Source organism: Corvus moneduloides, chromosome 12, assembly GCF_009650955.1.
Source record: "Corvus moneduloides isolate bCorMon1 chromosome 12, bCorMon1.pri, whole genome shotgun sequence".
Classification (NCBI taxonomy): Eukaryota; Metazoa; Chordata; class Aves; order Passeriformes; family Corvidae; genus Corvus; species Corvus moneduloides.
In genome coordinates, this window is record NC_045487.1 from 15,063,358 (window position 1) to 15,080,012 (window position 16,655).

General features: G+C 40.2%; 1 protein-coding gene across 10 annotated transcripts in view; it reads left to right on the forward strand.

Moving 5' to 3' along the window:
- The window catches only part of ZNF536 (zinc finger protein 536), a 344,840-nt gene that overhangs the window by 145,129 nt on the left and 183,056 nt on the right, over positions 1–16,655 (forward strand). For 9 of the 10 annotated variants that reach the window (XM_032121776.1, XM_032121778.1, XM_032121772.1 and 6 more), the window contains one exon: positions 13,414–15,585. In XM_032121776.1, coding sequence (XP_031977667.1) covers positions 13,416–15,585 — 2,170 coding nt within the window. In that variant the 5' untranslated portion in view covers positions 13,414–13,415. Of the gene's footprint in view, positions 1–8,587; positions 8,686–13,413; positions 15,586–16,655 lie in introns of all 10 variants that reach the window. The other variant, XM_032121779.1, reaches the window with a different exon arrangement.

Sequence of the window (16,655 nt, forward strand, 5' to 3'; positions counted from 1 at the left end):
TGACCAATATCTAATAATACAAAATACTCTTTTGTTATTAAAACTTGTAAGCCAATATGAAAACTAATTTTAAAACCCACTGGTTTCCTAAAGTGGAAAGAGCTGCACTTTTAGCTTACCTGTCCTGGCTTCTGACATTTGTGATTATTCTTCAGATCCTGAAAATAAAGTAGCACATAAATATAATCTATAAAAGTACTGGACTTATGTGCTGACTTTATTTCTCCTTCAAGCAGAAGTGGTTAAAAATGAAGAAGTTTGCATCTCTACAGAAGAGCCTCATGTCTCATTTTGATTGCATCCTTTTGCTGAAGGGAGCCCACAGGACCAGGTGCACAAGCACATTGGGAGTCCTAATTTGCATCCCTGTGGACAGGAGTCAGGCTCTGACAGCTCCTGGAGACCTGGCTTGGGGTGTACAAAGCTTCAGGCACCATTTCACCTGCTTCCTGGCAGGGCAGATGCCTGGTTACCCCCTGTTCACTCATCTTCCTGCTGATTTTGTGTTGAGTAGAACTGGAGGACACAGGAGGAAGGTGGAAATTTGTGAAAGGCCAGCTGGGAGAGGAGGTGGGCATGGGGCAAGAAGGGTGAGGGCCCACAGCAGTGCCTTGGGTCACCTGCCCTGCTGCTCCTTGCTCCAGCTCTTTGCAGGGACGATGATCTGCCCCTCAGTGCTCAGAGACCTGGGCTGCTGGTGCTGCTGAACATTCCCAGTGAAACCAGCAGTGTGTTTTCGCTGTGTAAGGACTGTGAGGCTGCGTTTAGTGAGGAAGACCTGTTTAGGTTTCTCTTTATTCCACGGTGAGAACTGACAGGAATGTGCACCTCGCTGCCAGCTCTCCTGCGGGAGAGGCACAGGTACGTTCTGTGGGCGCTCAACAGAGCTGAGGAGCTGAAAGCGAAGCTGCCTGCTGACAGCTTCCTGAAATCATATCAATAACATATTGTTAGCTCTTGTGATTGAAGCTAAAAGAGTCTGCTGTTGGATAAAGGATACATGATATGGGCATTTCATATGCTAGGGATATAAATGAATAACTCTGCTCATTCACAGTACTTACATTTTTTACAGTATAATTTTTATACCATTGTCATTTTACAGTATTTTTGGAAAACCCAGGAGAACAAAGAAGTTGTTTAATAACTCTGTGAGTTTGTTTTTTTTTTTTCTAAAACAGTCACTAGGAAAATAAAATTCAACAACAAAAAATTGAGAAAAGACTTTGTTTTTTGTTACTTAAAATATATATATATATATATATAAAAAGAAAGGAAAACTACAAGGAAGCCAGATACTTTGATTAAACATGACTTAAGTTCTTAGCTAATTTTGCACTGAAGTATGAGAAGCCACAATTTGCTCTATACATCTACTTCTTGCTTTCTCACCTCAAATAAGAATAGTTAGTCTATTCTGAAGTATAAAACTAAGGAGATGAAAATCCTTTTAAGTAGAAAGAGTTATAATGATCTCTATATTCGTAAGTGTAGGTGCAAGGGGCTGGAATTCAGAAAAAATGAGTTTCTGCTTGGGCAACAGGAGCAATACCATTGCCCAAGCAGTGATTTTGTGTGGGAACTCCTGAATGCTGTCAGCTCTGGGGCATTTGGGATTCAGTCCTGTAGGAAGAGGATCTCTCGGATGGTCCTGTTGCAAGTAGTGGGAGCTTACTCACTGCTTCCCATGGCCAGGTCCTTAAAACTGAACAGCCAAGTATTTCCCCCTCCTTTTGTCTGGCTTTGTATTTTGCTGGTGTTACCTGGATTCACACAGGTTTGCAGCAGTGTAAATTAACACTGAGTGAAGGTTTACACAAGCTAGAGAAAGTGAACACAAACTGCTCATTTGCACAGACTTTTCAAGAGGCTTGAAATAGTTTCACTGACAGTTTGTGGCATTTATTTGTGTGTTGTATTGAAACCTTGCAGTAAAGCACTCCCTGTTAGTCCCTGGTCCTTCTGATAACAGCTGTAGCTGATCTCAGCCTGCCGTGGGACGGAAGGCTCCTGGGATCCTGTCAGTCACTCAAAGGAGTTTGGTCAGAGCCGTTTGTTGCCAGAGCTGGCTGCTAAGGATATATTACAGTTAGCAGAGTCCATCTCCCACCTGACTTTGCAACCGTAATTGAACTTGCCAGGGTCTGTCATCCTGTGATTGCATTTATCAGACTTTCTTTGTCAGCTTTGCTACCACTCGCCTATCACCACGAGAGTCTGTCTTTTCAGCCAAGGGCCTGGAATGTTGCAATTAACATCAAAATTATTTAAAGGATTTTTATCCTTCAGATAGCTTTGAAATGTTATTGTATTTTTATAGTATTCATTCTCCTCTCTATTTATCTATCTGCTATGTATCTGCCAAGTTTTCGGTGCCCTTTATTAGTGATCAGAGCTATTGTGCCAAGATAAAACAGGGGTGCCCAAACAGCAGTTGGCACCCAGCTTGTTGGATCCTGAAGGCCGTGCTGCCATTGCACTTAAACCTGTGTTCTATTTCACCACAGTCAGCACTCACATCTCTGCTTCCTTCGAGAGATGCACAAGACGATTCCCTTTGCTGTACCTGATCCCTCAGGGCAAAGGGAGAAAATTCTCTGTTTCCTTCATGGACTGCACCTCACTGCAGCCAAGAGTACTGCAAGGATGGGGCCCTTTCTTCTGGTCACTTGTGTGACATCGTTATTATTATTTCCTTGGCTTAACTGCGGAACTGTTGCAACTGTTTTGTATGATCATTCAGAGGAAGAGGCAGGGTTATTGCAAGCCAGAGTAATCTCACTGCAACAGGTCGAGAGGATTTTAAAAGCAGCTGGGAAAATACAGGGAAATACCCCAAGTCATTTACTTTCAGTACAGATGTTCCTGTTCGGGGTTGTCTTCCTCCCTCTGAAAGAGCAGTGTGATGTATTTCTTTTTGCTTCTCTAAAATGACATATGAAAAAGAGCTTGTTTTCTGGAGATTTCTTGACCCCAGAGTGGGTGTCTGAGCAGTGCAGTGACTGCTAACCACACCCTGGTAAGCCTGAGCCACTTATTTCAGTGGGAAAGCAGCTTAGGAGGTACAAGTTGGCCTTAGAGTTCCCAGATCTGCTCTCGTGCTCATGACAGTGATCAATTAATAAAGTTAAATGACTGAAGCAGTGATATATCAGTAAGAATATGGGCAGGCCAGAACACCAGTGGTATAAAGAGGATTTGTTTCCATTTCATTTTACTTGGGTGATAATTAAGTCTGTTTTTTTGTAGCCTTAGTCTGTGTGGTGTTTCCTCATCTATCTTTTCCACTTAATTCTGCAAGGAGTTTTCTCTTTCTACTTTTTGGGAGACCACAAACACAAGAGGTGTTCTGAGCGATGTTTGTTCTATTTTTCCTGCATCAACCTGCCTCCCAGCATCCTTGCCTATTTCAACTGCATCTTTTATTCCATCTCATTCCACTGAACCTAAGGCTTTCTCAGCTTTATCTTTTTTTTTTTCCCCCCTGGAAATTAGTATTAAACTAATATGATGAATAATAATTCCTCGAAGCCACTTGTATCTAAGAATCACTATGACCATCTAAGTTATGTGTGGTATTTTTTGTCACCAAGTCCATGTGTTATAGGGAGAGGAAAAAATAAATCAGTTGGATTGAGGGAAGAGAGAAGATAGAATTTGGAGATAGAAGGTATTAACAGCCAAGAATCTCAGTTATTAAAAAAAAAATAACTCTAGTATTTTAACAAAAAAAAGTTTAATGCTGACAGGTTTGCCATGAGTTAAACCCCAGGCTTTTCATCAGTCAATTTTGTTTGATAAAGAAAAGCTATCTGGCATACTGGACTAAGCAATGGGTGTCAAGAGTTCTGGATGCTGTCCCTGGCTTCTTTACAGAGGATGAGCCATCTATTTAAGTCAAGATACATGGCAAGCTTTTTCCTAAATGAGATGTGGAAATGACCGGTTAGAGATACTTATTTCTACAGTGCTGAAATTCTGAAAACCTTGGTCCCTTTATGGCCTTTTGGAGCACTGAAATTGGGCAAGTTACTTCTGAATTTCTACCTGTTTCCATTTACATTGTATTAAGATGTAGGATATTTCTGTACCCAGCAAAGAAACATTTAGCAAAAGTGTCCCTCTCCTCCGATTGAATAGATCGCAGTGCGCTTTGGTGTTGGGTGGTGCTGGAGGCCTTCAGGGAATACCAGCGCAGGAGCTGGTGGAAGTAACTGCTGGGGGGAAGGAGGTGTTTAACTCCTTCCACATTTGTACTGTGGCCCTTTATGCTTTTCATGGGGGGTGATATTTTTTTTAATGTTGGTTTTCTTAAATATACTGACCTTGAAGAATGCAGATATTTATCTTTTTATTCTCTCTATATTTTTCTTCGCCTTTGTTCCCTGTTAAATGTTACTGGAAGTAGAATAAATGCAGTTATATTTTATATGTACTTTGGGAGTATGTATTGTCACGTGTTCTCTTTCATGTGCAACAGGTTATGCAAGGTTTAATGTATTAATATTTATTTTTTCTTAAAACATTTTCTTAGGCACGTAGTTTCTGTCTTGATGTCATCACAGGTAGCCTATATGCTTAGTGATGTATTGTTTTGTCTACAGTCTAACTCAATAGCATGCAATTTGGAGCATCCTTAATTATCCTACAAACCATTTTGTGATAATGAAACCAAATATGGTGTAGACTTGGCTGACATCTCTGTGATATTACTTGGCATACCAAATATTTCCGTTTCAAATATAAATTGGTTACTTCTTCTTCAAAATATGCATTGTATTAATTAAATCTATACTTGAGACATCTTCCCCCCACCCCCCAAGCTGTTATAAGCATTCTCCTTTTCCTTGTTCTGTATGCAGATAGGGTTGGGTATGGGCTCTCTAATTTAACAAAAAATAGGCTAACCTTGTGGTCTTTCAGTCCTACAACTACAGCTGAGTGTGCAGTGTCTTCCCATACAACTAGGTCTTTTGTTCCACTAGAGAAAATTACTTAATTTGTTAGAGAGTATTTTTTTTTCAAAGGTTTAACTATAACAGTCTTTACCTAATAGACCTGGGATTGCAGGGAGGTGATTAATGTGAATTAAAGGATCTCTGTGGCACAGGACTAAAGGACAGAATTACGGTGCCGTTGTTGTTGGCAATCCCACTTGTGCAATTTAATTCTTCCCTAAACCAGATTTCCAACATTTTGCATAAAGTTAAAGGAAAAGCCTAATTGGACCACATACTTCTTTTTGAAACTCTCTTTATTCAGGGATGTTCTGTTTATGTATTTTCCCTGGTAGTGTGTGTCTTTGTCCCTTGAAATCCATCTATTTATTGCAGTGACACCTACTGCTGAGAGAGCTGATCCGCAACAGGCTCGGTTCCTGTTAAACTTGGCCAACAAGCAGTTCGTGACTCAACCAGCAGATGTTTCTGTGGCTCAGGTCAAAGGCAACTTATGGACTCGGGTTTTTTTTGCTTTGCTCCTAGCATTAAGTGCCAGGAAAGTCAACACTAGGTACAGACAGTTGACCTGACCAGTAGCAGGAGGAACTGAACCAGGGCCCTGAGGATCTGCAAAGACCAAAGCATTAGTCTGTTGAGCCACTGTGCTGGCTACAGTCCAGCAGTTTCAGACAACTGACTATCTGATTGCATGCCTGGATTTTAGTAATGATTTTACATATTTATTTGATGATTTGTATCCAAGCTTATGCTTCTGACAGGTGCCCTTGCGAACAAAATCTTGCTGGGCTATTGCATATGAATATTTCACAGTCAATCATAGTTTGATCTTTGGGACATATGTGCATTTGCCATTATGTTTAGTTGTGCACAAAATCTACTTCTAAGCCTTTGTGAAATGAAAATAAAATCATCAACCCAGCATTACAGGTTTGGATTTAAATTGTTTCTAACTATGCTTTTGAGTTCTGTGGTCTTAACTCTTCTTTCTTGATCTCTTTGGAATTGGTTCAGAGGGCCTGATCCTCCTGTCCTCACCCAGCTGAAATGCTCTGCCTTTTATTTGGAACTTTCCTGTGTGAGGAATGCAGGATTAATAGGGTCAACATTATGTATCTTTTGGTATTATATAATGGGTTAGAGCATTGCGGACTTCCAGTGCAGTGCAGTGTCCTCAGATGAGGAGATTCAGAGCCCTTTCCATGCTGTAAAAATGACAAAAAATGAAATAATAAATATGCTTTGCAAAGTCTTACAGGCATTTTATTATTTTATTTGTACTCTGTGATGGTAAAGTTGTTCATTAAAGGCTTAATTTTAAGGTTTCTTCAATCTGATGTGGATGCCAGTTAGATTAATTAAAGTGAATGATCAGATAGGAGCTACAGGAAATTGATCAAATTGGAGAGGGTTTAATCAGTTGTATACATTCCAAATTACATGAAAATAACAAATTTACTTTAAAAAAATGATGTTTCTAAAGTAACAGAAGCTTTAGTTTAATGAAGCTTTCCACAAATAAGGCTCCAATTTGAATTTTGGTATCACTCTTATCTTTACTTTTGTTGTTGAGAGATCACTAGGAAAAAAAAGTAATGTGAGAATCAATGTTTATAAGCTAAAAAATAATGATCACAGATGCAACCAGTTCCTGGGAAAAAAAAATCATGATTTTTTTTTTTTAAATTTTTTAATCTACTGAACTTTCAGTACCAATTATTTATCTTTCTCTTCTTTGGATCTGACTTCTTAAGTATATGCAAGTGAAATGGAATAAATAAGAAGGAAAACAGATTTTGCTAAGTCACATGCAAAGTAGCAATAAATCAAACAGCTTGTCTGCATTCTTCTAATCTTTCTATTCTAATCAGTGAGTGAGATTTATAAATGACCTCTCCTCTCCTCTGTGCTCATCTTCCTAGATTGTGATCACAAACGGTTCACAGTCCGCCACTCCATGGGTGCTACCAGCTAAAGACTGTTCTGGTGATTTATCTTCCACTGATCAGTTATCAGTCCCAAAGGCTGTGCTAACTAGAAAGCACCCTACAGATGTAACAGGTATTTTAGAAAGCAACTCTCTTCCCAGCCCAGAGCGAAGGCAGTACAGCCTCAGCAAACCATTTTTTGTCTGCTAATGACTTTTGAAACTTCAAAATCCCTCTGCTAACCCTTCTTTAAGACATAAAAACTGTTGTGGAATGAGTTGGCTCTGTTGTTACTAAAGGAGTACTTTGTTTTGGAATCAATAAGCAGCTTGTTTAAATATCAGCACTACAAAGCAGCTACAGTTTTGTCAAATGCCTTCCCAGCTGCCCCCTGCGTGGTCCCGGGTGCTGGAAGATGGTGTTGGTGTGAAGCTGCAGCCCCTGGGAGCCTCCTTGGGCTGTGGGATGGGGGCAGCCCTGCTTCCCCCTCTGCTCTGGACAGGCTGTGCTCCGCTCCTGCTTCGATCCACCTCTCAGTTATTACAAGCTGCGTGTGCTTTGCAGTGCCTACAAAACTTAAATGTGCTAATGTGACTTACAGTGATAACGAATTACCAAGCTGGCCTTAATAATATTTAAATAAAAACAAATAGATAGGATACATTACCTGTAGGTTAACTTTCTTTTTTCTAAAGACATCCTGTTATACTCCAGAAACCATATATTTTCCTAATATAATTATATTATACCCCAAGGAACAGGACACCTACTTAACCAAAACTCCTATGAAGTCGATGCAATTACTCTATTTTACATAAGTAAAATGAGAATAGAATCTGGCCTAATGTTTATTTCATTTTATCAGACTGGATAATGCTGTCCTGATGGCACTAAATACAGCTGATCTCTCCCCTCCCCTTCCGTGCACACATGTTTTTGTTAAAATCTAACTATTTACATCTATGTCTCTTAGTATTGCCTACAAATCAGTCAAAGAAGAGTAGGTCATCTATCCTGCCCTACTGTTTATATATTAATCATCTGGCAAATAAACTGCTCAGTATCCTACCCACCTCAGTAATATTTGTGATGTAATTTGTTTGGATGCCCAAATGTCACCAGCGTTGATTGTAAGAGATGAAAAAAATGTACTTGCTCAGCACACCAAGCTCTGGGCTAAAATGTAAGCATGAAATCTCTGGTTTATTTTTGTAATAATGTTTACAGCTGTTTAATGACCCTGAAAGGGTTCAGTAGTCTGGTGTTCTGTATTTCTTAACAGGAGTGTATTATGCTTATAACAGCCTTACTTCAACTGTTTCTGCTGCAACAGTAAGAACAATATTTAATAAAAATTCAATATATATTCTGATCTCAGCAATACCTGTTTACGAGTTGCTAAGAACTGAAGCAGTCTGTATTGGAGTATTCAGAATTTGCCAATGGACCACAAGATAATGTAGATATATGTGAATTTTTCTAGCTGGAAAGATAAATACCAGGTCTATATTCTGAACGCATAAGTAACAGTGTGTGTAGCTCTAACTGCTTAGAGGATCAGGGCCAGAGCGAGCTTGTCGTCTAAACACGTGAGCTTGTAAAGCATTACTTTGCTTACTGAACTGTAAATCTTTTAACTAACCTAATCTAAGCTATAATAACAGCACAACAGTGGTTTTAAAATGACTGTTTTCTCTACAGCACTGAAGAGGGGAAAGTTTCAGTGTGTCTGTGTCCAGCAGGAATGAACAGGTGTAAATAAGAGCTGAATTTGGTCCATCTGTTTACAAAGATAACAGGTGTGTGTCTGCACATATGTGTCTGTATACAGATATGTTATATGTGTGTGTAGGCATAGATTTATCTTTAAATTCTGTCTTTCTGCTTGCCATATTTTTTTTTTCACTCTGTTTCCAGCAAGAGGAAGCTGAGCTTCTCGTATTACATTAATGTAGTTGTGATGACAGGCATTTCTGGTGTCATAATTGGTTTTAAATTCCAGTAATCCATTTCAAATAGTTAAATAAAATCTGTGTGTTCAATTGAAATGGCTAAAGCCAGAACTTTTGCTATTGATATCACAGGAAATAGTCTTGAGGGCAAAAATGCGAGTGAAATCAAAATAACTATTAGTATCATCAAAGGGACTTGAATGTCTCACTGCACCTTTATGTAGGAGATGAGAGACAGTATTTTTATAATATCTGTATCCCATTGTGAGTTTCATAAGCTGAGCTCCTCCTCAGAGGAACGGGATCCTGCACACTGGGCACAGAACGAGGCCGGATGGCCACGGATGGTTGGTGAGGTGCTTCCCAAGGGTGCTCCTGCCCTGCCCAGGGCAGTGTGAACCCAGCTAGGTTGTAGCACATGTATGCAGCAGGATCAGGTCAGGGCTTTTTGGCCTCAGCAACTCATTTGGGCAAGAGCTGAGGGTTTATTTAGGTTAGAAAGGGCAGCCCATAATAACTCCTGATCCCAACACGCTCTGTATGGGGCTGTGTCTTGAGGGACACTGTCTTTACAAAACATTTGAGATAATTAAAGGTGAGAAATTTACTACATAAACTTCAACAAACATATTTTGAATTTCTTAACAATCTCGAATTTGATTTGCAGTTCATTTTGTAAACATTTGTTAACTACAGAGAACATTGTGCTTCTGTTCCCAGCACGAGAGATGGCAAAACATTCTGTGCTTTCCTTATATGAGAGATCAGGATCATGAAAATAATGTGATAGAATATATATTTAAAAACTGAAAGCTAGATATTTTCCCTACCATGGACCATCACAGCAGCATTTCCAGCTTTTTTATTTTTGAATACCTTGACACTAAGGTGGGTGCCATGAACTGCAGGAGCCTCACTGGGGAATGAAAACCCCTTACCCCACCTGGTGTAACCCTGTCTGGTCATAGATCTAGACAGGGATGATGGATAAAGAGGGAGAGAATGAAATTGCTAATTTTTTTTTTTAGAGAAATTAGGCAAATTAGATTGAGTTACCTAATTCATAGTGGAATGATGGATGAATTTTGTTTCTGTCTTGCATGTGGATACAAGATGAGATTTTGGTAGGTTTTGCTGTGAGTGGGCTCAAGGATACCAAGAGTGATTTCTGTGAGAGCTGGACAGTAGCAAGGTCCCTGTGATCAGAAAAGCTGTAACTGGGCATGGCAGGAGAAGTTCACAGGGCAGTACTTTCAATGCTGTGGTTATCCCTAATGAAACCAGGCTGGAGTCAGGAACAGAGGCGACAATTCAGAGTCAGAGGAAGAACAGACCTGCAAGAAGCAGGGACAGGCGAGGGTGGAAATGCAGTTTAAGTGAAGGATACATCTTGAGATTGTGGTAGCTGGGTCCCAGAAACTGCACAGCTGGTCAAAGTAGGTGGCATTCAGAGCTGGTTGTTGCTCACTAAGCAGAGGCTTTGCTGACTTTTCATCATATTTAATCAAAAATATATAACATTTCCTGTGCCAAAAGATCCATGTGTGTGGGTTAGGCTCCCCCGACTTAATCCAAAATTATAAGTATTTAAATGAGAAATTATGGATTTGGTATTCCTCTAATCCATTTTTTTACTCGTTCTATCTGTATTCTACATTATATGTTTCTGTATGATTTTAGAAGACAGAAAATAGCAAAAAGGGAAAATTGGAAAACTTAGGATGTTCCAGCTACGACTGCTGTTGCTAGTTTATTAAAGTTATATTTGAAAAAGAGGCACAGCATAACTAAAATCTCAACCACAACTCCCCTCCTCAATCCAAATAACCATACATTTGAACTGATGCTTAGGGTTAAACATCAGACTTAATAAATTCCTCTGGGATCTGTCAGCATTTCCAAACTTCGATAGAGCATAAAATGCTAGAATTAACTACCCAAACCTTTCTGAGCATGTAAAGGCACCAGGTCCTATTGAGATCAACTGAGAAAAAATAAAATTCAGACTGCATTTTTGAAGCTGCTGTACAATAATGACAATTCACAAAGACCTATCTAAACCTTCTTCACTGTGTGTGTCTGCACACATGCTATGCATTTCTGGAATTGTCACGTTCTTGTTTGCAACAGGTCTTGTTTAAGCATGGTGGGGAGAAATAGCACTCTTGGTATGTGGAATCCAGACAAAAAGAAAATTTTGGGGTTTTTCTTGTTGTTTATTGGAGATTATTTGTTTGGTTGTTGGTTTTTTTTTGTTTTTTTTTTTTTTTAAGAAGTACATAGGCAGATAATCAAAATCTCAGTCGACTTCAGGCAATGGCAGACTTTAGCACCACAAGTCTGAAGTTGCTTATTTAATCCTTTTGAACATGAAATCTGATTTGTTCCAAAATTTAGGCAAACTTTCAAAAATATAAAAAAAGAAAAGGTGTTTGTATGTTTCCCACATGTTAAATGACTGTGGTCTGCTGCACAGAAAACTTGAATGGAAATTAAGAATTTTCCTTGTTTGCTACATGCCCTTAGGTGAACACCTGGCTTGACTATGTTCTCCTACTGCCTACTTTTGGAAATCAGACACTGCAAGCTAAACTTAAGTGGGGTCCTTTTATACACTTGATTTCTTTAATGTTTTATAAATAATAACATTGACAGCATGCAAATAATGGGTCCCCAACACGTGACCTGAATCAGAGGACTGTTAAATTTTGACAAAGATCTGCTTTATATATGGGTAATATTAGGTAGCTCATTTTCATCTTTAATACATCATCTTTAATACACATGAATATAACTCTTTCCTGTACTTCTTACACGTTCTGCATTGTGTCACAACCTCAGTCATCCTGTCAGGACCAAAGAGGTCTCCCCTCAAAGACCTCCCGTGCTTTTTTTTTAGGCCCTGATCCTGCAAATACTTAATCATGTGTGGAACTTGGCTTTCAAGAGTCACCCTTTGAAGTCTACTGGACTACTCCCACGAGCACAGTTACACGCATTTTAAGTACGTGCCAGATCTGGACCTTGAATTGTCTATCGAGTGGCCACTGTGAAGCTGTATGAGGAACCAGAGTGTGTCCACCCAGAGTGTGCCTGGAGCCTTTGTAGAACACAGAGTGAAAAAATGCTTTTGCCTAAAGCCACAGAGAGTGTTGACCAAATTAAGTTTTTAAGAACGTATAGAATTCAGTAGTTTTGTGAGTGAATAAAGTGTCAAATCACTCCACTGAACAACAAAGATCTTAATTATGCTCTAATATAACCTTATAGCATCATATAGTTTATGAATTAGTTATGTGAAACTTTATATTTTAAACAGAATTTTATAGATACATTATATCTGTGTAGAGTAGAGAAGTGGCAAGGATGGATTATTGTGGACAATTATGCAGACCAGAACAGAGCACTTGTGTTTAACAAACAGCTTTGAATTCTAATTTCCTGCAATATACATAGTGTAGCTACAATTTGTAGTCATTACAGTGTATTAGGAAAGTTATTAAAATTCTTAAACTTGTTGAGGCTTTCCACAACACCTTCCCCAGGTTTTAATCGGTTTTATCTAGTTCCATAAGAGAGCTCTTTAAAACAAATCAAAGTGTCTTAAATCACATGTCTTACCCATCGAAGGGCAGACATATTCCTTCTATAATTTGGCAAGTTTTCCTAGGAACAGAAATTTGAAGGTTCTCAGTGATGAATTAAAAGACTTGGCAGAAGATAATTTATGTGCCTTTTGATGGGCTCAATTTCAAAATGACAAAATAACAGTGTTTTGTAACAGAAGGGTTAAATCTTAATCTCAGAGGTTTACAAAGCTGCTAGTCGCAGTCTCCTTAAAATTTAATATACCTCGTTAATGCTTACTTGCAAACACTGAAGGATTTTTATGATTATAATCATGTGTTACAGCACCTAGTACTGTTTCTAAGCAGCATACTAATCAGCTTAATGAGATATTACTGCACTTTTTGTTGACTAAAGCAAAATCCCTTTTATTGTTCTAAAGCTTGTCCTTTATTTTTTCCCAAAACATTATCTTGTTTTATTGTACACCAGTAAATATCATACCATCGGTTTTTTGTCAAATCATAAAACTATCTTTCTCATTGTAGAATGTGTAATATATTGAATATGGTTAATGGAACCGAAAGTTACAAATGGATTTCTATTTTTGGGGGGGGGCGGGAGGTTGCTGGCTTTTTTAATGAAAACGGGAGAGATGCATAAGATTTCTTTTTCTATAGATTTAGAAATGCAGACAGGTGCAGTTTCACAGGAAGGACAAGGGAGGTGGTCAAAGCTGTTGCCCCTTCTGTAATAATTAGATTTTGAAATTGTCACATATTTTAAAATAGTAATTAATAGTTCTTGGTAAACATGCAGAATGAGGAAAGTGCATGTATGATCAAAATTGTCTGGCACAGTTGGCACTTAATACACTTTTAATTGTTTTTACACTAATTCCTTTGCATTATTATGAGTAGGTAAAACATAAAATGCAAATTGTACGCCGGTGATTCAATGCTTGTAACTCTTTCACAGTCTGAATCTAAAATATCTTCTGATTTTCAGAGATGGAGGAAGCTAGTTTGTGCCTTGGTGTTTCTTCAGCTGTGCCAGAAGCTGACGCCCATCTCAACAGCACCATCCTCAATGGGCAATATTCAATGAGTCAGAAGCTGCACCAGATCACTTCCCAGCTCAGCCATGCCTTCCCGGAGCTCCAGAACAGGCAGAACCCCGAGGAGAAGGCGTCAGTGCCACTAGAAGACAAAAGTCACATGTCCATAGCAAACCAGCCCATCAGCAGCCAGATGGCCCTGCTGGCAAACCAGCTCAATAGAGAGGTTGATACCAGTTTGAACGGGCGCGTGGATCTGCAGCAGTTCTTAAATGGACAAAACCTAGGGATTATGTCTCAGATGAGCGACATAGAGGATGATGCCAGGAAAAACAGAAAGTACCCCTGTCCCCTCTGTGGGAAACGCTTTCGATTCAACAGCATCCTGTCGCTGCACATGCGAACTCACACTGGAGAGAAACCGTTCAAGTGTCCCTACTGTGACCACAGAGCAGCTCAAAAAGGCAACCTGAAGATACACCTGCGTACTCACAAGCTTGGAAACCTCGGCAAAGGTCGTGGAAGGGTCAGAGAAGAAAACAGGCTTTTACATGAGCTGGAGGAGAGAGCAATTCTTCGGGACAAGCAGATGAAGAGCAGCCTCTTGCAGCCACGACCTGATGTGAAAGCACAGCAGCACACCCAGCCAATGCCACTCGCAAACTGCAACTTGTCTGTGCCACCTAATCACAACACACCTGACATTTCCAACCCTGTTCCCTCTCCAAAGCCAGTCAGTGTCCAGGAAGAAGTTGTTGCTCAGACAGCTGGGTTCAGATGCACGTTTTGCAAAGGCAAGTTTAAGAAGCGAGAAGAGCTGGACAGGCACATAAGGATCCTACACAAGCCTTATAAGTGCACTCTGTGTGACTTTGCCGCCTCGCAGGAGGAGGAGCTGATCAGCCATGTGGAGAAGGCTCACATAACTGCAGAGTCAGCACAGGGCCAGGGCTCCAATGGAAATGGGGAGCAATCCACCAATGAGTTTCGTTGTGAGGTGTGTGGCCAAGTGTTTAGCCAAGCCTGGTTCCTAAAAGGCCACATGAGAAAGCACAAGGATTCCTTTGAACACTGCTGTCAGATCTGCGGGAGGCGATTCAAAGAGCCTTGGTTTCTTAAAAACCACATGAAAGTTCACCTGAATAAGTTATCTGTAAAGAACAAATCTCCTAATGATCCTGAAGTACCTGTCTCCATCAGCAGCATGTCCCAGGAAGCTCACGCAAACTTGTATTCAAGATACCTGTCATGTTTGCAGAGCGGGTTTCTTCCTCCTGACAAAGCGAGCTTAAGCGAACAAAATCAAATCTATAACAAAGGAGATATGCCCATGAAAGAGAAGGAAGTCTTGGGGAAGCTTCTTTCGCCCATTTCTGGCATTGGCCACAGTATTGCTGAAGGGGATAAACATTCTTTATTGGGCTGTCTCAATCTGGTGCCTCCTCTGAAATCCAGCTGTATAGAAAGGTTACAAGCTGCCGCCAAAGCAGCAGAGATGGATCCAGTAAACAGCTATCAGGCCTGGCAGCTTATGGCAAGGGGAATGGCCATGGAACATGGCTTTTTGTCTAAAGAGCAGCAGATACAGCGCAGCCACGAAGACACTTTGGCAAATGCTGGAGTTATGTTTGATAAGGAGAAGCGGGAGTATGTGTTAGTAGGAGCAGATGGCTCTAAGCAGAAAATGCCTGCTGATTTGGTTCACAGCACTAAAATGGGCAATCAGAGAGACTTGCCAAGCAAACTAGACCCTTTAGAAGGCAGTAGAGATTTTTTGTCACATGGTATAAACCAGGGACTAGATTACAACTTACAAAGTCATGGAAACATAAAAGAAAAGCCAACTGAATGCCCGGACTGCGGAAGGGTTTTTAGAACATACCACCAAGTGGTCGTTCACTCCAGGGTCCACAAAAGAGACAGGAAAGGAGAAGATGAAATAATTCAAGGTAGTCTCGATGAGCGGCGTGGGTCTGGAAGTGATCAAGAGTCTCAGTCTGTCAGCAGGTCGACAACACCAGGGTCCTCTAACATTACTGAAGAAAGCGGAGTAGGTGGGGGTCTCTCGCAGACGGGGAGTGCTCAGGAGGACAGCCCTCATCCTTCCTCACCCTCCTCTTCAGGTATGGTAACTTCTTCCCTCTCTGCTCTGAAAGCTTCATAGCTATATTTGAAATCACGGCAGCAAAGTAGTTTGTGCATTCTCTTGTCAGGTCGTTTCCTACAGTCCACAGGGACGTGGTGTTATTTGCCAGAACATCTGTGTTTGGGTTCCTGCAATACCTTCGAGGTTAATTCTCTGCTCACCCTTTTCTCCTCTAAGGGCAGGTTTTCCAGCCTTTCAGCTGACACCTTCCCACTGTGCAGGGGCTGAGCAGCCACCAATGGCAGTCGCTTCCAGGGCCTCTCCCTCCAGGTTTTGGAAGGTGGTTTTCTCCTCCTCTTCTGTTCATGGTGTCTCTCTTGCAGATCCTTCCCTGTCCTCCGTGTAAGAGGGTGAGGAAAGATGCCTTCTTTGAGCTGTAGTTAATAGACAGCATGTTGGCTCACCTCTCTGCCCTCACTCTGACAACCACGTCAGTTCCTTAGCTATGTCCTTGTACCTGGCCACTGGACTGATTAAAAAGAGATTCACAAATACAAATTACTAACCTTTTGACAATCTTCTAACTTATGTGCAGATTTTAACTTGTATGAAGCCTTCTGCTTAATTCACATCCATTTGAAAGTACAAGAAAAATAGAAATTGGACTGAAACATTTTAATTGTATTGTATGTCATGTTAACTTGCTGTGTACAAAATAGCAAAGCAGATAATATTTCATTGGAGATGTCTATAAAATATTGAGCTTCCTGGTACAATTTTTAAAGTTCCTAGCCTATGACTGCTGAAATAAAATCTCCATGTAATAACAGGTAAGATTTCTGGCCTCATGTATATTTCCAAAGTCACTTACTAATGGATAGTAAATTGAAAGTTATATCTTCTGCCCTTTATAAAGAAAGCACCTCACTAATACTGTAATCATTCTGCAAGCCTAACAACAGAGGAAATCATGCCATAACAAATACTCTGTTACTAATGGCAACATTGATTTCTGCAATCAGCCATTAAGTCTAGAAAATGAAAGACAGTTTGAGGTACCTTAAGGCATTACATTGCCCACTGTTAAAGAGCTGGTAGCAGGCTGTT